The following is a 25861-nucleotide window of genomic DNA, read 5'->3' on the forward strand; positions in this document are numbered from 1 at the left end:
TTTTGGGAATCCCAAATTTTGGGACTGGTTCAGTCTTGCTCATCCCCACATGCCTCTCACTGTTACTGGTGTGTGGCCAAGGCTTGTCGGGCCGAGTCTTTATCTGCTTGGGGAGCTGCTGGGGAGGTTTATTCAGAGATGAGGTCAGGAAGGATGTGGGCTGGGAAGGGCATAGCAGAAAGAGGGTCATGGCTGTTGGGCTTCAGAGTTGAAAGGCTGCCTCTGGATGGGGTGGGATGGGGGCTGGGATGGAGCAAACTCGGGGAAGGGTCAGGTCTTGGGGGTTGTCTGATGATGTCACTTGTAAAAGCCACTATCAAAATTTTCTTTTTTTAAGTGACAGAGTCTCTCTCTGTCACCCAGGCTGGAGCATGGCTGGTATAATCACAACTCACTGCAACCTCGATCTCCTGGGTTCAAGTGATCCTCCCACCTCAGCCTCCTTAGGAGCTGGGACCACAGTTGAGCACCACCGTGTCTTTATTTTTTGTAGAGATGGGGTCTCGCTATGTTGCCCAGGCTGGTCTCAAACTCCTGGCCTCAAGCAATCCTCCCACCTTGGCCTCCCAAAGTTTTGGGATTATAAGCATGAGCCACTGCATGAGCCTAAGGTCATGTTGAAGGACAGACAGACCCTCACGGGATGCTGTGACTGGTTGCCTCTGGCTTTTTGGGTGAACCTAGTCGGGTGGGGAACTCCAGCATTGGGTCAGGTGCTATCTGCCCAGGAGTGGGACTCCACATGCCCCTTAAACTTCCCCTCCCACCTCTCTGACCGTGCCTGGCTCTGACCTCCCTTCCAGCTCCAGGACACGCGCGCCCCGAGCCTGGGAGGCATGCTGAAGCCAGGCGGCCGGCAGAATGAGTGTGAAAGAGGCTGGCAGCTCGGGCCGCCGGGAGCAGGCGGCCTACCACCTGCACATCTACCCCCAGCTGTCCACCACGGAGAGCCAGGCCTCGTGCCGCGTGACTGCCACCAAGGACAGCACCACCTCGGACGTCATCAAGGACGCCATCGCCAGCTTGCGGCTGGACGGCACCAAATGCTACGTGCTGGTGGAAGTCAAAGAGTCAGGCGGCGAGGAATGGGTGCTGGATGCCAACGACTCGCCTGTGCACCGGGTGCTGCTGTGGCCCCGGCGGGCGCAGGACGAGCACCCGCAGGAGGATGGCTACTACTTCCTGCTGCAGGAGCGCAATGCGGACGGGACCATCAAGTACGTGCACATGCAGCTGGTGGCGCAGGCCACGGCCACCCGACGCCTAGTGGAGCGTGGCCTCCTGCCACGGCAGCAGGCGGACTTTGATGACCTGTGTAACCTCCCTGAGCTGACCGAGGGCAACCTCCTGAAGAACCTCAAGCACCGCTTCCTGCAACAAAAGATCTACACGTATGCGGGGAGCATCCTGGTGGCTATCAACCCCTTTAAGTTCCTGCCCATCTACAACCCCAAGTACGTGAAGATGTATGAGAACCAGCAGCTGGGCAAGCTGGAGCCGCATGTCTTCGCGCTGGCCGACGTGGCCTACTACACCATGCTCAGGAAGCGCGTGAACCAGTGCATCGTGATCTCGGGTGAGAGCGGCTCTGGCAAGACCCAGAGCACCAACTTCCTCATCCACTGCCTCACCGCCCTCAGCCAGAAGGGCTATGCCAGTGGCGTCGAGAGGACCATCCTGGGTGCTGGCCCTGTGCTGGAGGTGAGTGGGGAAGCTGGTTGGTCTGTGGGAGGGGGCCTTTATTTGAAAAATGGGGGTTTTGAGCCAAGCGCGGTGGCTCACGTCTGTAATCCCAATACTTTGGGAGGCTGAGGTGGGAGGATCGCTTGAGCCCAGGAGTTCAAGATCAGCCTGGGCAACATAGCAAGACCTTCTCTCTACAAAAAAAAATGATTAGCCAAGCAGGCATAGTAGTGCTCACCTGTAGTCCCAACTGCTCAGGAGGCTGAGGCAGGAGGATCACTTGAGCCCAGGAGTTTGAGGCTGCAGTGAGCTATGATCATGCCACTGCATTCCAGCCTGGATGACAGACAGAGACTCCATCTCAAAAAAGAAAAGAAAAGAAAGAAAGAAATTTCAGGCCAGGTGTGGTGGCTCATGTCTATAATCCCAGTGGTTTTTGGGAGCCTAAGGCAAGAGGATTGCTTGAGCCCAGGAGTTCAACATCAGCCTGGGCAACATAGCAAGGCCACCTCTCTACAAAAACAAAATAAAACAAAAACAAAGATTAGCCAAGTGTGGTGGCACACATTTGTTGTCCCAGCTATTAGAGAGGCTAAGGCGGGAGGATCAATTGAGCCCACTAGTTGGAGCTGTGATCGCACCACTGCACTCCAGCCTGGGCAACAGAAAGAGACCCTGCCTCTAAAGAGAGAAAAAGTGGAAGTTTTCTGATTGTTGTTATCATTCAGGTACTGTGAGTCCAACTGGTCAGGATGCAACTGCCTTTGGAAAGAGAGTTTGTTACTCACAGTTCTCTAAAGAGGGTGCAATGCCATGGAAGGCCACGGGGGAAGCACTGGGATGCATCAGGAGACTGAGGGAGAGAGGGAAAAAGGGTGCGGAGAGAGGCAGGAAACTTTATTGTGATTTTCATGCATCGGAATGTGCTAGGCAGAGTAAGCTGGCTTAGGATTGGCTTGTTTGAATTATTTCAATGGGCTCAGGGGCATAGGGGCTGCCCCTTATTGTCAGGTGCCAGGGCCTGGGGTGATGAGAGCAGGGAATAGTGGGCTGGAGTGTGAGAGCCCCACAGAGGAGGTGGCGAGGGTGTAGGCTCTGGACTAGTTGGTTTGCATATGGAAGGCAAGTCCCGCACCATCTCTAGGAATTGGCTAGAACCAATCTAGGAATTGGGAAGGGCCGTCTCTCCGGGGTCAGCCAGGCCCCAGATGTCAGAGCATCAAAAATACAGAAAATAAAAAGTCACTGAGTACGGTGGCTCATGCCTGTAATCCCAGCACTTTGGGAGGCCGAGGCAGATGGATCACCTGAGGTCAGGACTTTGAGACCAGCCTGGCCAACATGATGAAACCTTGTTTCTACTAAAAATATAAAAATTAGCCGGGCATGGTGGTGCGTGCCTGTAATCCCAGGTACTCAGGAGGCTGAGGCAGGAGAATCACTTGAACCCGGTAGGTGGAGGTTGCAGTTAGCCAAGATTGCTTCACTGCACTCCAGCCTGGGTGACAGAGCGAAACTCTGTCTCAAAAAAAAAACAACAAAAAAAGGTCACAGTTAATACACATTTGGCTTCCAGATCATGGCCATTCCTTCTCAAGGTGCCTGAAAGAGAAGGCTGGCGCATTCAAACCAGTTTGAGGAGTGCTTCATAATGGGGCATTTCTAGGGGCACCGGCAGGGTGGAAGGAAGCCAGCAAGGCGTACGGCAGGCCTGGGGGTTAAGGGGATGGCGAGGCATTGTCATAGAGTGGACAAGGGGAGGGGGCCACCTGGTTTCGCTGTAGAGGCAGCAGAGAAGGGACCAACCCAGTCTCTCATGCCTCATGCCCTCTGCCCGCTGTTCAGTGCCCTGATCAGCCAAACCCCACGGGAGCCCTCTGTGTGCCGCTGTGGGTGAGTCTTGTGGCCACAGGGCTGCAGAAGTGACCACACAGCACCCATCATTCCAAGGGTTTTAGGACGAGGTGCATCTGCATGTCTTAGGACAACACAACCATCGTCACCTGGTGAGGGCCGGGGGCAGCGTGTGGCCTCAGGGGTCTGCACCTCTGGGTGTGGGGTCTACCTTTTTTTCATTTTTATTTTTTATTTTTTGTGGAGATGGGGGGGTCTCACTGTTTTGCCCAGGCTGGTCTCAAACTCCTGGACGCCAATGATCCTCCCACCTTGGCCTCCTAACATGCTGGGATTATAGGCGTGAGCCACCGCACCCAGCCCCGCTTTCTAAAACAAAAAACAAAAAAACAGACTTTAGTTGTTTTACAGCAGTTTCAGGTTTATAGAAATACCGAACAGATAGTGCAGAGAGTTCCCATGTACCCCTCCCACCCCCAGGTTCTCGCGTTATTTATATTTTGCATTAGTGTGGTGTGTCGGTTGCAACTGATTCAAATCCACATTGATACTGTTATTGACTAACGGCTATAGTTTCCATTAGGGTTCTTGGTGTTGCAAGTTCTTTGAGTTTGGACAAAAGTATAATGAATGTATCCGCCATTGGAGTGTCACTGAGTAGTGTCACTGCCCTAAAATTCCTCCATGCTCCCCCCTGTTCATCCCTCCGTAATCTTTGGCAGCCATGGCTCTTCTGACTGCCTCTGTTTTTTCCTGGCTGTCTGTAGTTGGAGTCCCAGTGTACAGGCTTTTCAGACTGGCTTCTTCCACTTCACAATGTGCATTTAAGGTTCCTCCATGTCGGTCCTGCGCAGTGGCTTACGTAATCCCAGTGCATTGGGAGGCCGAGACAGGAGGATCATTTGAGCCCAGGAGTTCCAGATCAGCCTAGGCAAATAACAAGACCCTGTCTCTACAAAAAAAAAAAAAAAAATATATATATATATATATATATATATATATATATATATATATATACACACACAAAAATTAGCCAGGTATGGTGCTGTGTGCCTGTGGTCCCACCTACTTGGGAGTCTGAGGCAAGAGAATCACCTGAGCCCGGAAGGTTGAGGCTGCAGTGAGCCAACGTCCGGCCACTACACTCCAAAAAAGGGGGAGGGGAGATTCCTCCATGTCTTTTTGTGGCTTCAGAGCTCATTTCTTTTGCTGAATTGTAGCCCATTATATGAATATGTCAGTTTTTTCACACATAGGATCCTGAGAGCCCCTTCAGTGGAGAGGGGGAGTTGGGGGCAGCGTCAGACCCCACCCTCCCTGGATCCTTGACCTCTGGCCTCTTGTTAGTCCCCACAAGCTGAGGGCTGCCATGCAGATTTTACTGAAATCACACTAAGCAGTGCCTACGGAATACATTTCAGTTCCTCTTCCTCTCTGAGGTCATCAGCAAGACATTAATTGGGGTCATACAACTTAGCCCTGGTCCAACATATGTAGCCTATTTCTGTTTTCTCCTGTACAAGTAACACAGAGATTCATTGTCATTGTTTACATCAGCTTTCAATAAAACCGCTGAGCAATTTCACCATAGAATGTCCATTTTCTTTCTGTTCTTTTCTGTTCTTTTCTTATCCTTTCCTTTTCTCTTTCCTTTCCTTTCCTTTTTCCTTTCCTTTCTGTTCCTTTCCTTTTTCCTTTCCTTTTTCCTTTCCTTTTCCTTTCCTTTCCTTTCCTTTTTCCTTTCCTTTTTCCTTTCCTTTCCTTTCCGTCTCTCTCCATTACCTAGGCTGGAGTACAGTGGCACAATCGTCACTCACCACAGCCTGGAACTTCTGGGCTCCAGTGATCCTCCCACCCGAGCCACCCAAGTACCTGGGATTACGGGTGTGCACCACCATGCCCGGATAATTTTTAAATTTTTTGTAGAGACAGAGTCTTACTACATTGCCCAGGCTGTTCTCGAACTCCTGGCTTCCAGTGATCCTCCCACCTCAGCGATTTTTAATATGGTTTGTCTTCTATGCATTACATTATAAACCCAGACCACCCATTCATCGCTGTGTGAGCATTTGCTGTGTGGCAGACTGTGATACAGACACTGGGCTATGTGGTGGCCAAAGTCAACACAAAATTCTCCCCAGGTAGAAGAACTCAGAGAGGACTCTGGGTGACGCAGGAACTGTAGAGGTTCTGTGCAGACGTGGATGCAACCCAGCTCTGGGGTCCCGAGGCCACCCTGGCGTCATCCTAGCTCTGAGACTCAGCCACAGTGAAACTGCCAGTGGCCCCCGTGTCCTCCTACCTGGTGGCCGGGGGCTCGATGGCTCTTCAGGCCAAAACATCAGTGCCTGGCATCCACACCAGAGATAAAACAGTGACCTTGAAAATTCAGCATGTGTGGCTCACACCTGTAATCCCAGAGTCAGGAGGCTGAGTCAGGAGGATTATGTGAGCCTAGGAGTTCCAGACCAGCCTGGGTAACATTGCAAGACCCCATCTCTACCAAAAATTTTAAAAACTAGGCTGGGTGCAGTGGTTCATGCCTGTAATCCCAGCACTTTGGGAGGCCGAGGCAGGTGGATCACCTGAGGTAAAGAGTTCGAGATCAGCCTGGAGAACGTGGTGAAACCCCGTCTCTACTAAAAATACAAAAATTAGCCGGGTGTGGTGGCAGGCACCTATAATCCCAGCTACTCAGGAGGCTGAGGCAGGAGAATGGCTTGAACTTGAGAGGCGGAGGTTGCAGTGAGTCAAGATCGCACCATTGTACTCCAGCCTAGGCGGCAAGAGCAAAACTCCATCTCAAAAATAAAAATAAAAATAAAAAATTATGGTCCTAGCTACTCAGGAGGTTGAAGTGGGAGGATTGCTTAAGCCCGGGAGTTCAAGACTGCAGTGAGCTATGATCACACCACTGCACTCCAGCCTGGGTGACAGAGCAAGACCCTGTCTCAAAAATATAAACAACAAAAATTTAGTAGGTGAATGAACGAGAGGGTAGATCCAACGTTTACCATGTCAGACATTTTGCCAAATGGGACCAGGCAGGTGGGTGAACACCTGAGTCCCACAGAAATGACACACCCAGCCCCAAGGTTTCAACGTGGAATGGCCAGGAGGCAGGATTGCCACCTAGGTCTCAGTTCAGGGTCCATGTCCTCCCCACCACGTTACTGCCTTCACAGCTCCATCTCCCTAGGACCCTCCAAGGCATGGATGAGTTTCCTGTTGCTTAGGTAACAAAGTGTTAGGGGCCGGGGAGTCTCCAACAACAGGGATTAAGACTCTCATGGTCCTGGAGGCCAAGAGTCTGAAATCAAGGTGTCCACGGGGCCACGCTCCCTCCCGGCTCTGGAGGAGCATGCTTCAGGCCTCTTCCAGCTTCCCTGGTGGCTGCAGATGTGCCCTGCCCTGTGGCCACATCACGTCAGTCTCTGCCGTCAAGGGTGTTCTTCCTGTGTGTCCGTGTCTTCACATGGCTTTCTTACAACAAGGACACCACTCATGGGATGTAGGGCCCATCCTACTCCGGCATGACCTCATCCTACCTAATTGCATCTGCAAAGACCCTATTTCCAAATAAGGTCACATACAGTTTCCGGGGGTGAGGATGTGGATATAATTTTGGGGACAGGGAGCACAAGTCAGCCCACAGCATCCCCCGTAGAGTCCTAGAGTCCCACCTGGCCAGGTTCAAGTCCCACCTGGCCCCTGGCAAGTCCCACTTGGTGACATCTTGTGCCTGGGTCCTCGAGGTCTGCCCCAGATCCACAATCGTCTTGGGTACCGGTAATTCCTCCCCGGATGCCAGCAAAGCTCCCTCCAGCCTCCACGCCTGCACTGTCTCCAGTATGCCTTCGACAGCCATTAGTCACCCTCCGTGAGTCAGACCCCTGGTCCTGCCAGGCCGCCCTGCTTGGGGCCTCAGCAGTGGGGGCTGGCGAGGCCGGTTTTCTGCAGCGGTTCTAAGCTGCTCGAGGGTGGTGCCCACGCTGGCTTCCAAAACAGGCTTGAGCCAAATCCACGTCATGGCAATAAACGTGCTTCCTGGGGCGACTGTTTGCAAAGGGATGTGATTGTCTTCGCGGAGAGCTGGATTTCTCAACCTCGGCTCTGTTGACATTCAGGGCCGGATCGTTCTCTGGGGAGGGAGTCGTCCTGTGCATTGAAGGACATTGAACAGCATCCCTGGCCTCCACCCACCAGATGCCAGGAGCACTCCCCACCCCGCAGGTGTGACAACCAGAAGTGTCCCCAGATGCTTCATTGATTAGAGAGGTATTAACAAAATAGCTTCCAGGCACCGCTGGTGTCCCCCCTGGGAATAGAACCGCTGTCTTGTGAGTTCTTCCCATAAGACCCAATCACTGTTCATTGCAGCCACTGAGCTTTTAGAAATGATCCATGAGTTCCATCTGTTCTGTGCTAACTTAAGAGTCATTTTCTTTTTTTCTTTTTTTGAGATAGAGTCTTGCTCTGTCCCCCAGGCTGGAGTGCAGTGGCACAATCTCAGCTCACTGGAACCTCCACCTCCTGGGTTTAAGTGATTCTCCTGCCTCAGCCTCCCGAGTAGCTGGGACTACAGGCGCCCACCATCATGCCCGGCTAATTTTTGCATTTTTAGTAGAGACGGGTTTCACCATGGTGGCCAAGGCTGATCTCAAACTCCTGACCTCAAGTAATCCGCCCTCCTTGGCCTCCCAAAGTCCTAGGATTACAGGCGCCAGCCACCATGCCTGGCCCCAAGAATCATTTTCCAATAAGAGGAATAATTAGCTAAATCATGCCTCAGGCCCACTGGGTATCAGAGTTTATGCTTCTTGATTTTCCTCCATCATCTCTAAGCCCTCACGGAAGCTCTGCCCATTTTGAAGATGACGAAACCGAGCCCCGGAGAGACACGTGGATGTGCGAGTTTCCCGAGGTGTCTATACATTTTACGGGCTGGAAGTCCTCAAACAGCAGGGGTTGATGCTCTCACAGTTCTGGAGGCCGGAAGTCGGAAATCAAGGTGTGGGCGGGGCTGGGTCCCTCTGGAGGCTCTGAGGGAGAACCTGTCCCAGGCCTCTCTCCTGGGTTCTGACTTCAGTCGTCTTTGGAGCTCCTGGGCTTGTGGCCGCCTTGCTCTGCCCTCTCCCTCCATCGTCACCTGGTCGTCTCCCCTGTATGTGTCCAATCTCCCTTGCCTTTCTCTCATGGGATCACCTCATCTCAAAACGCTTATCTTCATGACGTGTGCAAAGACCTTGTTTCCAAATAAGGCCACAGTCACAGGTTCTAGGGGTCAGGACTTAGATATGTCTTTTTGGGAAGCCACAAGTCAACCCACTACATGTGGATTCCCCAGGCCACCCTGCAGACAGCCACAGCCTAACCCGGGGTTTCAACCCGGCCTGAGCCCCGGCCCCCCGTTCAGGCTGCCTCTCTGCTCTCCCCTCTCTCGCCCAGGCTGCAGAAAGCCAGAGATCAGCACAACTCGCAGTATCGATTGGGGATTTTTTTCTCAGCTCCCCGAAAGGAGAAGTTGAGCTGTTTTGAGGTTTGGGCGCACCCCCCCCACCCACACCCCCACCCCCAGCGAAGGTTGCAGCCTTGCTGTGCAATGCTGACCAAAAAACAGGAAGGGAACACTGTGGAAAGCCGGTTCCAATCAGCTGGTCTGTCCGCCACTGCAGTTAACTGTTGCCATCACCTTTCACCAAGTCTGGGGGCTACAGAAGCCATGGGTCTCCCCGTCCTCCATGCGGCCTCTAGCCTCCCAGTGCAGGCGCCCCTCGACAGCCCAGGGGCTGCGGATAGAGCAGCCCACGGCATCGGCCATGGGGGCTCGCCGCAAAGCACACCCAGAACACGCTCCTCTCCCTTTGCCCACAGCCTCAGATCTACCAGGCACTCGCCTCGGTGCCCTTCTGAGAGCAGGCTGAGTCCAAGGGGCCAAAGGCTGGGCTTCCCTTCATCTGTCCTGAACTGTAGCAAGTGCAGCTGGCAGCATGCGTGGGGTTTTCATTCTGAAAGCAGAAATAAAATAAGGATCCTTGCTTGTCAGGCTGTTGTCCCAAGGGTCCCCAGACTCCATGGAGCCCCTGTAGCCTGGCCCACAGTGGGACACGGTGACAGTGATGGGCTGCGGGGCACAGAGGGACGCCCCCAGCTGGTGGAGCCGAGCTCACCTGAAGTCGTGCCAATCCCAGGACCTTCCAGTGAGGGACTGAGGAAGGGTCCTGAACTAGCCACTGCCCTAGACCCCCCTCTTGGGGCAAAGGAACCTAGGACTCACATCCACCTGGACCAGGTCCTGAGCTCCTCCTTAGAGGCCCCACAAACCCAGTCTCATGTTCCCCCGACTTCCCAGCCCCTCCGCCATCAGCCAGGCCACTAGCTCTGTTCCCCCACCCACAGTCAGCACTGGGGCAGGTCACCCAGACCACAGTGTCATTATCCACCTTGACCTCCACCCTCAAGGACACCTGCCTGGGCCACATCCTTTCCTCCTGAGTCTGTCAGGCGAGACACAGATGGATGCCAGCCGCCACCCAGTGTTGGGGGCACCGTCTCATACGTCCTTGCCACATCCTGATGTGGACAGACTGACCCCTTCCACCTGACGTGAGGACACTGAGGTATGCGAACCACTCAGCAAGGATAGCAGAAATAGAAAGTTCTGGAACCAGACGTATGCCAACTCTCATGCCTCTGAAGTTGAGGTTTCTGTTTAAGAGCTTGTCGAGATACAATTTACCTATTTACTATTTATAAATAGATACATTTATACCTGTAGTTTATAAACATATAGATTAAATTGTATCTGCATTTTATAAATGTATAAATTATATCTGCAGTTTATAAACCTGTAAATTAAATTACATCTGCAGCCTCAAATTCCTGGCCTCAAGTGATCCTCCCACCTAGCCTCTCAAGCAGCTGGGACTACAGGTGCGCACCACCACACCTGGCTAATTTTTTTTATTTTTTTGTAGAGACTGGATTTTGTTATGTCAGCAAGGCTGGTCTCGAACTCCTGGCCTCAGGCAAAAGTGTGCAATTCAGTGGCATTTAGTACACTCACAGTGGTATGCAACCGTCACCTCTATCCAGTTCCAGAATATTTCCATCCCCCCAGAAGGAGACCCCATCCCCATCAGCAGTCACTCCCCAGTTCCCTCTCCCAGGCCCTGGCAACCACTAATCTGCTTCCCGTCTCTATGGATCTGCCTGTTGTGGACATTTCAGATCAATGAAATCTCTCACACTCTATGGCCTTTTGTGTCTGGCTTCTCTCACTTGGCATCATGTTCTTGAGATTCATCCACATCATAGCATGGATCAGTGCTTCCTTCCTTTTCATGACTGCATCGTATTCCACGGCCTGGATGGATCATGGACTATGGTTTGTTTCTCTGCCCACCAGTTGTATCAGCATTTTATTCCTTTGTATGGCTGGTATGTGGTTGGGATTTTCCTGGACCCCTGCCCCATCCAGGCCAACCTCCCCCATCAGTGCCCCCCACAAGAACAATGTTGGGGAGTGGGAGGATTATCACTCACACAGAGGATCTCCTGGAGACTGTCATGAGCCCTGGGAAGGAGAAGAGCAGTCCCGTCCAGCAGGCTGCTCTGGGCTTGCTGATGGCTGGAGCCACTGAGGGACACCAGATGGGACCAGGAGCAGGGGTGGGAGGAACCGAGAAGGGGGCAGGTGTGCCCAGGCACAGCAGGGACGTCCATCTGCATGTCCTTTCCAGCCCATTGAGAAGCCAGTGGCCAGAGGGAGGCTGGCTGCAGGGAGCATGGCGGACGGGCTGGCTGGCAGGGACCCTGGACTCAGGCAGGAGCGTTTGCATGTGGCTGCCTGAGTGCAACAGAGAGGGAGTCCTGGGAGCAACCCCAGCCTCAGGGATGTGCCAGATCTGAGGCTGACAGCCGAGGACAGACAGGTCCCAGGGGAGGAGGAGAGGGGGTCAGAGATGGCTGCAGGGGCACCGCCTGGAGGCCAGTCCTGGTGAATTTGGTTTGGAGTACTTCGTTCAAGCAGCTGATGGGGCATCCAGGGGAGAACTGTGCACCAGCCACACAAAGACCCCACAGCCCCAGCGCTCATCAGGCCTCAGAGGCCATCCTATTGCATGACCCAGTCAGAGAGGGGTTGGGGGCAGACAGCAAGCTGGGGCACCTCCCAGCCAGGCACTCACCCATACCTTGGCTGTTAGCCATGCGGGGAGGTGAGTTTGGCAGAAGTAGGTGTTGAGAGGGGCGTGTGGCTCCCCTCCTCATGGGGGGACATTTCAGGGATGAGATTCAGGGCATGGGCCACAGACTGGAGGAGGCTCAGGGTCAGGATGGGGCCAAGGCCTCAGAAGGCAGAAGTCACCCATGTCACGAGCAGCAAAGGGAAGGCAGCGTTTATTTGAGGAAAAGCAGTACCTGCAGTCAGCGCCCGTCTGTCTCTCGAAGGGTCCAGGAGCCCCCAGTGGCTTAGGTTGTGTCTGTGTTATGTGAATGCAGAAGTATTTGAGGCTGAGGGTCCCTGAGACCACTTGTCACTTCTCTGGGCTGAGGGAGAAGGAAGGTGGGAGCATCAGTGGGCAGCAGGGTGGGCAGGGAGCTTGGGCTCAGGAGGGTCCGGGTCAGCAACCTGGTGCACTTCAAAGGGAGATTGGAAGGCCAGTGTGTCCAGGGCCGGCTTGGGGGAGCAGGGCCAGGGTCACTGGGTGCCCGTCCTCCTCTCGGGTGGGCGCACTGCTGTGTTGGGGAAAGAGGAGGCAGAATTAGGGATCTCAGGAGTCCCCACCCTCGCCCCGCCAGCGGTCAAGACTCAGGCTAGCCCAGGCCATCCAAAAGGCTGAGCAGCGGAATGGTTATCCACGCAAACATCCAGGTCACCCATCCACACAGGCAGGCGTGTGTGGGAGACAGGGTGGTACAAGAACAGAAGGAGGAGGTACAACGTGGCCCTGACCACGAGCTACCGAAGGTCCCTGAGGGGGATGAGGTGGGCACCCCGGGCACCACAGGAAGCAAGGATAGAATCAGTCTCTGGCTGCCTCTCCTGTGTGGCCTCCCCGGGATGTTTGCACAAAGGTGGAGGGAAGCAGTTTTGGGGGGCCCTGGGTCTGCAGAGCAGCCCAGAGGAGGAAATAGGAGCTGGGGTCCGAATGCAGGGCAGGCAGGAGATGGGGCAGGGCAAACCCCACAGGCGACGAGAAAGCGGAATAAGCCATCGTATGGGGTCAGTTTCAGACCTCACAGTCAGAAACCCTCGGGGACAGAGGCCAGACTTCCTGGTCCAACCCAAGTTCCCTCAACTGTTGATATGTGGGCTGGATCATTCTGTTATGGCCAGGCCGTCCTGTGCATTGTGGCGGACTGAGCAGCATCCTGGTCCCTGCCCACTAGATGCCCATAGCACCCCCGCCCCTAGTCCCAACAACCAGAAATATCTCCAGATGTTGACAGGTGTTCCCTGAGGAGCAGAACTACCCCAGTTGAGAACTGCTGTTTTAGGTCAACTGGATGACAAGATAGATTTCATTGTAACAGATGTTCTCTGCCTAAATATTTTTAGATTCTTTTTTTCTTAGTAACATCGTGCCATTGGAGTTACACATCAACCCGACCATATTTGGCACCATTGTGGAGTGGTTGTTGGGGGTGGCGGGAAGCAGTTTCAGTCTGGCGTTCTCCCTCATCCCTGGGGGGAGGTGACTGGTGTGCCTCCTCGTCTCTCACCCCTTGCCCACCCAGAGCCCGTCACTGCCCACCCACGGTCAGGCATGTCCTCGTGACACCAATGATGAAGCGGCCCTAGGCGTGTGAGGATCTGGCTTTCCAAGAGCTTGCTCTTCCAGGTGGACTGAGTGACGTCTTACAATGTTGTTTTTAAGACTTGCTCCCCATACCAAAAACCGCAGTCCCTGATTTTAGGACTCGGCCTGCACTGAGAAGTGACATGCCCCTGCTGGGGTTTTTTGCAAAGGAATGTAATCAAAGAGGTTTGCCAGTTTTCTGATCCAGGCGAGTGCTGGTTTGTGCACCCTGGATTCTGTGGTCCTCCCTGTCCTACTGGGGTGACTTCTTGAAACCTGTGCCAGGTACTGGCTGTGGCTCAGGTCTCCCTCCTTTAAGCATCTACCCAGCAGGAAACAAGTCAAGAACCACTGCCGGGAAACAGGATCAGCGGCCAGAGAGTCCCCACTTTGGCAGAACCATGACACGTTTCGTTATCACTTTTTGTTCCCCCAGCGGCTTTTCCGCTTTTTGTTTGTTTGTTTGTTTGTTTGTTTTTCCGGTAAAATATGACACTTAGTCTTTTTAGTGTCTTTTCATCTTTTTTAACTTTAAAAAAAATGTTTAGGTACAGGGTCTGGCCCTGTCACCCAAACTGAGGTGCAGTGGTGCAATCATAGTTCACTGCAGCCTCAACCTCCTAGGCTCAAGTGAGCCTCCTGCCTCGGCCTCCCAATTAGCTGGGACTACAGCCACGTGCCACCATGCCATCAAGGTTTCATTTCTTTTGGTATCTACCAGGGGTTGGCAAACTACAGCCCATGAGTTAAATCTGCCAGTGCCTATCTCTACAAATAAAGTTTTACTGGTGCATAACCACGCCCATGCATTTACACATCATCCCTGGCATCTTTGCCACCATGAGTGCAGAGCCGAGTAATTGCACCCGAGACACTGCATGGCCCACAAAGCTGAAAATATTTACTACCTGGCCCTTTATATGAATTTTTTCTCCTTGGTTCACCCCTAGTACATCCACCACTTTGTAGAATGTTCCAGAACCCCATAAAGGTGAACATTTCACAGATGTCTTTTTTTTTTTTTTTTTTTTGAGATGGAGTCTTGCTTGGTCGCCCAGGCTGGAGTTCAATGGTGTAATCTCGGCTCACTGCAACCTCCGCCTCCCAGATTCAAGCAATTCTGCTTCAGCCTCCTGAGTAGTTGGTATTACAGGAGCCCACCACCATGCCTGGCTAATTTTTGTATTTTTAGTAGAGACAGAGTTTCACCGTGTTGGCCTGGGTGGTCCCAAACTCCTGACCTCAAGTGATCCACCCGCCTCAGCCCCCACAAAGTGCTGGGATTACAGGTGTGAGCCACCGCACCCGGCCCCCAGGTGTCTTCTTATCTTCTGCTTAGCTCCCCCTTCCCAAATGTAATGAAACCAGCTTCCCATCCTAGATCCAGACAACCCAGATCACCGACTGGAATCTCTGCATTTGTATCTGTGCCATAGACATACATACGTATTCATAAACGTCCACTTCCCCACACAGAGTCATAAAGCAATTTGGGGAGTCAGGAAAGGAGGACACAGATAGAGATGTCCTACAGGGTTCGGCAGAGCTAACTCACTCCGTCTCTCTGCCCCACAGGCAGCTGGGAGTGATTGTACAGCCCATGCATTTGGGACCTGGCTGAGGCTGGCAGGAGCTGTGCAGGGTTCCCTTCTTGCCTTGAACCCCCTCACAGGCTGAACACCAGCAGGCCCCATCTCTCGGAGGGTTTCCGGCTGCCTCCTGGGCTCTGAGATCGCATGCATCCTGCCTGCAGGGTGGACAACCTGCCAGGGACACGGTGGGAAGAGGATCATGGAACCCATGGGCCCAGAGTCACCGAGCAGGACCCTGTCATCCTCCTGGTCTCTCACACCAGCCCCCTTCCTCACTGTAGCTGACACGGCCTGACCAGAGGTACATGCCCAAGGCCACAAACTCCCCAGGAGGAAGCTGGCATCTTGGGTGTCAGAAGTATGATTAGGAACCAGAGGGTGTACTGGAGCTTGCAGTTGGGAGATAATTAAGCCAGAGGGCCACCTCTTTAAGGGAGAGTGAATTACGGCACAAGGACAGGCAAACCGGAGTCGGGTGGCCGGGAACAAGGCAGTGGTCAGTGTGACCCGGCAGCATTCCCTGCTCCGGTGCCTTTTCCCCAGCTCTGGAGACAAACCAACAGGCCTGGGTGTTCCCCCCACAGAGCACAGAGAGCAGCGGGAGCTGTGAGGGGCAGCCTGGGTGGGAAAGAGGTAACGGAGGGAGGGCTACAGACCTCAGAGAGGCCTCTCCAAGCTGAAAAGTGGGGCACATCAGAGCCAAAGGTGTCTTTGGTGGGTATGGAGAGGGTGGGGGTGCCCTACAGCTGAGTGCTGAGGCCCATGGCACCAGCAGGGAGGGTGGAGGCTGCATTGACCCCCAGGCGGAAGGGGCACCCCACCCCCACCCCCAAATCCCCAGGTACTCCCTTGGCCTCCTTTCTGTGCCCTGCCACATAAAACAGCACAGCCCTGATGTTTAGAATGATCTAAGGCTATTTTAGACAAAAGGGGAAGTTATATTTTGGGGAATGCTGCATCTAAGAGAAGAGTAAAATTACGGGGTATATTTTAAGCGCCATAAAAAGGTCTCCTTGGAATTTGGAGAAAGTTGATTAAAAGCTGAAGCGTAAGGTCTGGGACACCCCTGCCGCAGCCCCGCCTTCCCTGAATGTTCTGGGGGTTTTACTGTTCCGGGGTTATGGAGACAGGGGACCCATCTGTCTTTCCGCGATGTGTGCCTCAATGTTTGGGGCGGGAGTGTGGGCAGGCATCAGTCAGCCACAGGGTCTGGCCGCTGATTTGTTTCCTAGTGATTATCCAGGATAGATCCGATTTCTGCAGGCCCTGCCCTGGGCAGCTCAGTCCCCAATGTCACAGTGCAGTTGCCACCTACAGTTTCCTTCTGTGTGACTTGGCCACAGCAAGCCAGAACCAGCTCCTAAAACCAGCCCCCTCGAGACCCCCATTCCCGAAAGTGCCCAGAGGCTGCTTGGCATCTTCTGCTCAGCTGCTGACCGGCCCTGTGACCCCGATACGTGATTCCTCCTGGGTAAAGGAGAGAAAGGGATGACTTAGCTGTGATCAAACACCAGCACCCAACACCTTCCCTAGAGGGGGTTCTCTGTAAATCCCAGATGGTATCATCACTTCTTTAAGGAAGAGTGAATTACGGTCACCTGTGCCTTTGTCAGTGTCATTACAGTATTCTCAGCCCGGTGTGGTGGCTCACGCCTGTAATCCCAGCACTTTTAGAGGCCGAGGCAGGCTGATCATTTGAGGTCAGGAGTTCGAGACCAGCCTGGCCAACATGGTGAAACCCCATCTCTACTAAAAATACAAAAATTAGCCAAGCGTGGTGGCAGGCATCTGTAATTCCAGATACTGAGGAAGCTGAGGCAGGAGAATGGCTTGAACCCAAGAGTCGGAAGTTGCAGTGAGCCAAGATTGCGCCACTGCACTCCAGCCTGGGTGACAGAGTGAGACTCTGCCTCAAAAAAAAAAAAAAAAAAAGACATACGGGATTGTAGTTAGCGGGTATGTGAGGTATGTGAACTGAGGTTCTCGCCCAGGGCTGATTCTGCCATCAGGTGATATTTGGCAACTCCTGGAGACATTTTTGCTTATAGCTGGGGAGGGAGAGATGCTACTGGCTTCTGGTGGGTAAAGGCCAAGATGCTGCTAAATGCCCCACAGCGCACAGGACGGCCCCTCTTTAAAGAATGACCCGGCGCAAATGTCAGTAGTGCTGAGGCAGAGAGACCTGCTTAAGTTTAGAGGCCTTTAGAGAATGTTTTTGAAAATCTGGTCTGGCGCTGTGGACAGAATCTGCAGGGAGCAGTGGTAATTCAGAAACCATCACCTGGATGGAGGCTGGGCGCCATGGCTCACGCCTGTAATCCCAGCACTTTGGCAGGCTGAGGCAGGAGGATTGCTTGAGTCTAGGAGTTCAAGACCAGCATGACAACATAGTGAGAGCCCATCTCTATATTTTTAATTTTTTTTTTTTTTTTTTTTTTTTTTTTGAGACGGAGTCTCGCTCTGTCACCCAGGCTGGAGTGCAGTGGCCGGATCTCAGCTCACTGCAAGCTCCGCCTCCCGGGTTCACGCCATTCTCCTGCCTCAGCCTCCCGAGTAGCTGGGACTACAGGCGCCCGCCACCACGCCCGGCTAGTTTTTTGTATTTTTTAGTAGAGACGGGGTTTCACCATATTAGCCAGGATGGTCTGGATCTCCTGACCTCGTGATCCGCCCGTCTCGGCCTCCCAAAGTGCTGGGATTACAGGCTTGAGCCACCGCGCCCGGCCTTTAAATTTTTTTAAATGAATTTATTTATTTTAATTATTATTTTTTGTTGTTGGTGGTGGTTTTTTTTTTTTTTTTTTTTGAAACAGAGTCTCACTCACTCTGTCACCCAGGCTGGAGTATAGTGGTGCAATCTAGGCTCACTGCAACTTCTGCCTCCCAGGTTCAAGTGATTCTCCTGCCTCAGCCTCCCAAATAGGTGGGACTACAGGCATGCACCATCACGCCCACCTGATTTTTGTACTTTTTGGTAGAGACATGGTTTTGCCATGTTGACCAGGCTGGTCTTAAACTCCTGGCCTCTAGTGATCCGCCCGCCTTGGCCTCCCAGAATGCTGGGATCACAGGCATGAGCCACCCTGCCCAGCCTGTTTTTTAAATTTGATTTTTTTTTAATGAAGCCACCATCTGCATGGAGAGAGCTGTTTGTGGACGGTGTAATTGTTAATGAGATTGTCCTCCAAGGAGGAGGAGAAGATGACAAGGGCAGGCAGCCCCCAGAGAGGCCCTCAGTGCAGGCCGGCCTGAGGGGACAGCTCCAGTCCTGCCAAAGTGCCTGAACCGGTTCTCAGCACCTCTCACCTCTCCCCAACAAACCAGAATTTACCAGCTGCAGGAGTTCAGGGGAATGGCCAGGAAGCCAGACGTGGGGGTTTGAGTGCAGGCTGGGCCGCCTGCATGCTGTGTGACCTGCAGCAAGTCACTTGACCTCTCTGTTCTGCCTCCTGATCTCTCATGCCCCAGAGCCTTTGCATGTGCTGCACCCTCAATCTGGAATACTCTTGCCACCCTCATCCTTTTAAGTCCCACCCCAAGGCCTCCATGTCCCTTCAGTGCCAGCGCACAGCACCACTGGGAGATTCAGAGCACAGATCCAGGGTGGCGGGCAAGCATGGGGTGTGGCTTCCATTGCCCTGTACCCTGAGGTTCTGAGCAGGCTGTGTTCAGCGACCCCGTGTTTCTTACAGCCGGCTTCTGGTGTCGGCTAAGGAAGAGCCAGGAATGAGTGATTGCTGAGATGGGACACCGAGGCGGCAGGGAGGCAAAGGAGGGGAGCCTGGGCAGTCCTCCTGTGCCTGAGTGCGTGCCCATCCTTACTCTGGAACTGCCACATAAAGAAAAGCAGAGACGCCCAGTGGCTCACACCTATAATCCCAGCACTTTGGGAGGTCGAGGCAGGAGGATCACTTGAGCTCGGGAGTTTGAGGTCATCTGGACAACGTGGCGAAACCCTATCGCTACAAAAAAATATTAACCAGGCATGGTGGCATGTGCCTGTAGCCCCAGCTACTCAGGAGGCAGAGGCAGGAGGATCGTTTGAGCCTGGGCAACAGAACAAGACTCTGTCTCAAAAAAAAAAAAAAAAAAAAAATGCCAGGCACGGTGGCTCATGCCTGTAATCCCAGCACTCTGGGAGGCCAAGGCGGGCGGATCACGAGGTCAGGAGATCGATACCATCCTGGATAACACAGTGAAACTCTGTCTCTACTAAAATATGCAAAAAATTAGCCAGGCGTGCTGGCGCATGCCTGTAGTCCCAGCTACTCAGGAGGCTAAGGTGGGAGGATTGCAGGCCCATGATATGTCAAAAGCAGGATGTGTCAACCAAGATGGAGGCGATGAGGAGCAGCTAATGCCCAACTGTCAGGAGCATCAAAGGACTTTGTATCACATGATCCCTCTGGGCACAGGGCAGTGCCTGCCGTGGCTTCCCCAGACCCAAGGAGGATGCCACACAATGTACTGTTCAGCTTTGGAGCGAGCACCCAAGACAGGCTGGGCAGCCACTGCTACTGCCCCTTTTCAGAGCAGAGTGGATTCAAAGGAGATTATTTAACCATGAAAAGGAATGAAGGGCCAGTCAGTAAGGCTCACGTCTGTAATCCCAGTGCTTTGGGAAGCCAAGGTGGGAAGATTGCTTGAGGCCAGGAGTTTGAAACCACCCTGGGCAAAATCGTGAGACGCCATCTCTACAAAAAATAAAAATATTAACCAGGCATGGTGGCATGTGCCTGTAGCCCCAGCTACTCAGGAGGTGGAGGCAGGAGGATCGTTTGAGCCTGGGAGGCAAAGTTATAGTTAGTGAACCATGATCGCGCCGTTGCATTCCAGCCTGGGCAACAGAACGAGACTCTGTCTCAAAAAAAAAAAAAAAAAAAATGCCAGGTGCGGTGGCTCATGCCTGTAATCCCAGCACTCTGGGAGGCCAAGGCGGGCGGATCACGAGGTCAGGATATCGATACCATCCTGGGTAACACGGTGGAACTCTGTCTCTACTAAAATATGCAAAAAATTAGCCGGGCGTGGTGGCGGGCGCCTGTAGTCCCAGCTACATGGGAGGCTGAGGCAGGAGAATGGCGTGAACCTGGGAGGCGGAGCTTCCAGTGAGCAGAAATGGCGCCACTGCACTCCAGCCTGGGGGACAGAGCGAGACTCCGTCTCAAAAAAAAAAAAAAGATAGGTAGATATCTAAATATATATGTATCTCCTTTTACGCTAATTGGTAACAGTCCTCATGGTGAGTGCTGAAGAAGTTGGCTGGAGTGGGTTTGTGGCGGCTGCTCTTGGAGTATATATTCTGGAGAGAGAGATACAGACGATATAGGGCAGCTTAGTCCTGGCATGGTGGCACATGCCTGTAGTCCCTGGTAACTCAGGAGGCTGAAGCGGGAGGATTACAGAACCCTGGGATTTACAGGCGTGAGCCCTCACATCCGGTCTGGGGTTTCTTGTTTTTCAAGACAGAGTCTGGCTCTATCACCCAGAATGGAGTGCAATGGTGTGATCTCAACTCACTGCAGCCTCCACCTCCCGGACTCAAGCGATCCTCCCACCTTAGCCTCCCAAGTAGCTGGGACTACAGACATGCACCACCACACCCAGCTAATTTTTGTATTTTTAGTAGAGCTGGGGTTTTGCCATGTTGTCCATGCTGGTCTCGAACTCCTGGACTGAAGCCATCCACCCTCCTTGGCCTCCCAAAATGCTGGGATTCCAGGTGTCAGCCACGGCCCCTGGCCTGTTATTTTTAACACATCCCCTTACTTGTACTTGGATTGTCAACTTTTTCTCTTCCTCACCGCAGCCCACTTGAAGGGACACAGCAGTGCTCCCACACTGAGGTTCGGGAGATGAGGGCAGACTGAAATCTTGGTGATTCAGACTCTTTTTCCACTGCCATAAGTGAGGGAACTCACACTTCCAGCAGATACATATATTCCATATATATATATATAAATCTCTCCAAGAGCTGCCACCACAGGGTGATGTGTTGCTGACCCCAGCTCTGGAGAGTGGGTCCAAGGGGAGCCTGGGGGCCCCAAGAGGCATCCCCCACCCCAAGTTTACAGAGAGAGGCAGTGGCACCTGCAGGGAGGGCAGAGACATGCTGTAGTAGCTACAGAACCTCCTTCCAGCCCCACCTAAGGAGGTTACCTTTCTTTACATGTGCAAATGTTCGCTTTTGCTGCATTAAAAGTACTGGAAGGGCCAGGCGCGGTGGCTCACGCCTATAATTCCAGCACTTTGGGAGGCCAGGGCGGTTGGATTGCTTGATGGCCTCAAAAATCATTTCTGTATCAGTGTCAGGTGTTGTAGTACACACTTGTAATCCCAGCTGTTCAGGAGGCTGACGTAGGAGGATCACTTGAGCCCAGGAGTTCAGGACCAGCCTGGGCAACATAGCAAGACCCCATCTCTACAAATAAAAATCATTCCTATGTCAGGTAAAGAGAAAGCATTTATAACTTCCCAAAGTAGAACAATTACAAGTGACACTCTAACAATGCAATAAAACTACGTGGAATTTTTTTTTTAAAGAAACTTCTATTGAGCAACTCTTAGATGAAGAGATAGAAACACAGCCGGGCGTAGGGGCTCATGCCTGTAATCCCAGCATTTTGGGAGGCCAAGGTGGGCAGATCACCTGAGGTCAGGAGTTCGAGCTCAGCCTGGCCAAATGACAAAACCCCATCTCTACTAAAAATACAAAAATTAGCCAGGCGTGGTGGCGGGCACCTGTAATCCCAGCTACTCAGGAGGCTGAGGCAAGAGAATTGCTTGAATCTGGGAAGCGGAGGTTGCAGTGAGCCGAGATCGCACCACTGCACTCCAGCCTGGTCAGCAGAGTGAGACTCTGTCTCAAAAAAAAAAAAAGGTACAAACCAAAATTGCAGGTTTTCTGAAAATCAATGACAAACACCCATATGTTATCAAAATCCATGGGCTATATTTAAAGCGATGGTAAGAGGACACCACATAGCTGAACACACATTAGATCCACAAATAGGAAAGAGTGGAAGTCAATGAATTCATGTCCTATCTGAAGCTGAGAAAAAGAACAAAGTAACTCCCAAAGAGAATGATTTGGGCATCAAGTGGGCAAGATGAGGCCAAGTCCGGGGGCTCATACCTGTAATCCCAGCACTTTGGGAGGCGGAAGCAGGCAGATCACTTGAGCTCAGGAGTTCGAGACCAGCCTGGGCAACATAACGAAACTCCATCTCTACCAAAAATACGAAAACTTAGCCAGGCGTGGTGGCACATGCCTGTGGTCCCAGCTCCTTGGAGGGTTGAGGTTGGAAAATCGCTTGAGTCTGGAAGGCAGAGGTTGCAGTGAGCCAAGATCAAGATCACGCCACTGCACGCTGGCCTGGGCAACAGAGTAAGACCCCCATCCCCCACCCCACCCCCAAAAAAGTGGGTAGGATGAGCCCTAGGGGAAATATGATAAATTCTTCAGATATTTTGACAGCCTTGAGAACCAAACAGGACCTTCCCCCATCAAAGCCTGGTTTGTTCTGTATTCTTTCTGTGACCTAGTACATGGTTTCGTGATAACCTAAACCCAAATTTAGTGACATATGTAAGATTTCAGTAAGTTGTTTCACACTTGGGTTTTTGTTGTTATTTAAGGCTCCCCCCACCCCACCCCTGTAGGGTTTGCTGTCAGACTTCAGCGCATGGTAGGAGTCTGTCCTTCTTAAAGGGCCCCGCCTAGCCCTGGGAGTCCTTGCTGCGTTTCAGTGTTTGCCGTGATGCCATCTGCGTCTGCGGCTGACAGTTGGTGTCTCTTGTGAACTGGGGCATATGGAGTTGGGAGCACTCAGCTCTCTGTACATCCCTGCCGTCCGTCCATCTGACCAGCAACCAGCTATCGAGAGCCTCTTGGGGTGCCCCAAGCCCCATAAGCAACCAGAAAAGAACAAAACCTGACAGCGGCTAGGCTAGGGGCCCTGGAGAGCTACCACTTCCTCCTCTGCAAATGGGGGAGCCATGAGGTTGGGGTGACTCTTCCACTTCCTGCCCCCACATCCGCAGGCCCACTGAGCCTGCAGCTGCCTCCTGTGCAGGCTTGGGCTTGGGGGTGTGGGAAGTCCTATCTTCCACCCTACAGCTGCCTCCTCCCCTCCATTACACCTGCCCCCTTCCCGAGGTCTTCCTTGCGCCTAGCTGGCCTCATCCCCAACACAGCCCCCACCAACCTCCTCATTCCCTTGGCGCCGCCTTCACCACAGCTCTGAACTCTGTTGAAAACATCAGCTCAACTTCTCACTTCCTTGCCTCCAACCCTGCCTGCTGATCTCTGCTCCCAGCTCCTAGGGAGTCTCTTCTCACCCAGCCCTCCTTGAGCACATGACCCTGTGCACCCATTTTGTCCTGGGTGCTTCCCAGGCCTGCTTCTCCACCTCCCTGCCATGGTCTGGGGAGACCAGTCATCCAGGGCGACACTCACCTCCCAGTGACACTCACCTCCTGCCGACCCATCCTGCTGGAGCCATGTCTGGGATCACCAGAAAAGGGGGCATTTAACAGTGGATCCAGAACAGCGGCCCCCGGCCACTCTTTTCCCACAAAAACCAGACAGTCTATTTCACACAGGTCCTAGGGGCCACCCAGTCTCTGTCAGAATGACTTGACTCTGCTATTGTAACTCAAATGCAGGCTTAGGCCAGACCCAGACCAATGTGGCTGCGTGCCAGGAAAACGTCATTTGCTGCTGCTGAAAATTGAATTTCACATCAATTTCAGCCATCCAGAGATCTTTTGACTTTTTTTTTATTATTATTTGAGACGGAGTCTCACCCTGTTGCACAGGCTGGAATGCAGTGGTACGATCCCGGCTCACTGCAGCCTCCGCTTCCCGGGTTCAAGTGATTTCCTGCCTCAGCTTCCCGAGTAGCTGGGACTACAGGCGCCCACCAACATGCCTGGCTAATTTTTGTGTTTTTAGTAGAAACAGGGTTTCACCATATTAGCCAGGCTAGTCTCAAACTCCTGACCTTGTGATCCACCCCCCTCGGCCTTCCAAAGTGCTGGAATTACAGGCATGAGCCAACACGCTTGCCTGATCTTTTGACGTTTTTTCTTCCCTAAGCATTTTTGGTTTTTTTTTTCAGATGGAGTCTTGCTCTGTCACCCAGGCTGGAGCGCAGTGGCACAATCTTGGCTCACTGCAACCTTTGCCTCCCAGGTTCAAGCAAGTCTCCTACCTCAGCCTCCCGAGAAGCTGGTACTATAGGTGCATGCCACCACGCCTGGCTCATTTCTTTTGTAGTTTCGTAGAGATGGGGTTTCACCATGTTGGCCAGGCTGGTCTCGAACTTCTGACCTTGTGGTCTCGAACTTCTGACCTTGTGACCCACCCCCCTCGGCCTTCCAAAGTGCTGGAATTACAGGCGTGATACACCGTGCCCGGCTGATGTTTTGACTTTTTTTCTGCCCTAAGCATTTTTTTTTTCCAGATGGAGTCTTGCTCTGTCACCTAGGCTGGAGTAGAGTGGCACAATCTTGGCTCACTGCAACCTTCGCCTCACAGGTTCAAGTGATTCTCCTGCCTCAGCCTCCCAAGTAGCTGGAACTACAGGTGCACACCACCACACCCGGCTAATTTCTTTTGTATTTGGATAGAGAAGGGGTTTCACCATGTTGGCCAGGCTGGTCTTGAACTCCTGACCTCAAGTGATCCGCCCTCCTTGGCCTCCCAAAGTGCTGGGATTATATGTGTGAGCTCCCACGCCCAACCCCCTAAGCATTTTTAAAATGTGAAAACTGTCCCTAGAACATAGACTACAGTAATAGGTTACTGGTGGCACTTTGCAGACCCCTGATAGAGCACTGGTACCAGGAGGGTGTCCTCCATGTGGCCACACCCATGCCCCTACCTGTTTGTGACCGCTTTCCTGCCACATCGGCAGAGCTGAGCGGTGACAGCAGATGGAGCCAGAAATATTCACTGCCTGCCCCTTCGCAGAACAAGTTCACTGGCCCCTGGTTCACACAGAAAATCCTGCTTAATCCTCCATCTGCTAAGGCAGGGATTTTTCTAAAACCTTACCTTACAGGAGAGAAATCTGAAATCCAAGAGCCATGAACTAATTTGCCCAAATTGCCCAGCAGTAGCCTTGAGCCTCCAACCCTCCCCCTGGCCACCAGGACCCACTGAATCTTGCAAAGCGTCTCAGCAGAAGTCGCCTGCAACCTGGTTAGTCATGGTGGCTCACGCCTGTAATCCCAGCATCTTGGGAGGCCGAGGCGGGAGAATCACTTGAGCCCAGGAGTTCAAGGCCACCCTGGACAACATAGCAAGACCTTGTCTATACCGAAATTTTTTGTTTTTTAATTAGCCAGGCACAGTGGTATGCGCCAGTGGTCCCAGCTACTTGAGAGTCTGAGGAGGGAGGATCGCTTAAGCCCAGGAGTTTGAGGCTGCAGTGAGCTAGGATCGCGCCTTTGTACTCCAGCCTGGGTGACAAAGCAAGACCTTGTCTTGAAAAAAGAAATAGCCTGCAACCCCATGACGACCTGGGGGTTTATTTCCCTGGCATTTCCGTGAAGCACAGTCCCAGCTCCCAGTGGCTGCCCCATGGCTATTAGATTGGCAGACCTGGCAGAGCAGAACCCCCTGGCCCCTCGGGCGTCCTGGGACAGAGCACTGCCCACAGTGCTCCTGTGTCCATGAGAGCCTGGCACAGCCTTGGGATGTGGCCTCCGCCTGCTGGCTTGAACCACCCACGCTCAGGGTCACAGCTCTCATCTGGGTCTGACTGCTGTCAGTGTCCCCGGGAGGGCGTCACCTACTCCGTGGCCTCGGACCAAGTGCTGTTTCAGGTAGAAAGTTCTGCTAGGAACTTGGAGAACACAGGAAAGAAATAACAGGAGTTCCAAGCTGGCTGCCAGGCCCTGGCCAGTGTCATGTGGTAGTCT

At 52.9% G+C, this 25861-nt stretch overlaps 1 protein-coding gene across 1 annotated transcript in view; it reads left to right on the plus strand.

Annotated features, from left to right (window-relative positions):
- Positions 1–25861, plus strand: part of MYO9B (myosin IXB) — a 135184-nt gene that overhangs the window by 25105 nt on the left and 84218 nt on the right. The window contains 1 exon segment of the mRNA XM_030934887.1: positions 804–1701. Within this exon segment, the coding sequence (XP_030790747.1) occupies positions 862–1701 (840 nt within the window). The 5' untranslated portion in view covers positions 804–861.

The sequence above is a fragment of the Rhinopithecus roxellana genome, chromosome 8 (assembly GCF_007565055.1).
Source record: "Rhinopithecus roxellana isolate Shanxi Qingling chromosome 8, ASM756505v1, whole genome shotgun sequence".
NCBI classification, from domain to species: domain Eukaryota; kingdom Metazoa; phylum Chordata; class Mammalia; order Primates; family Cercopithecidae; genus Rhinopithecus; species Rhinopithecus roxellana.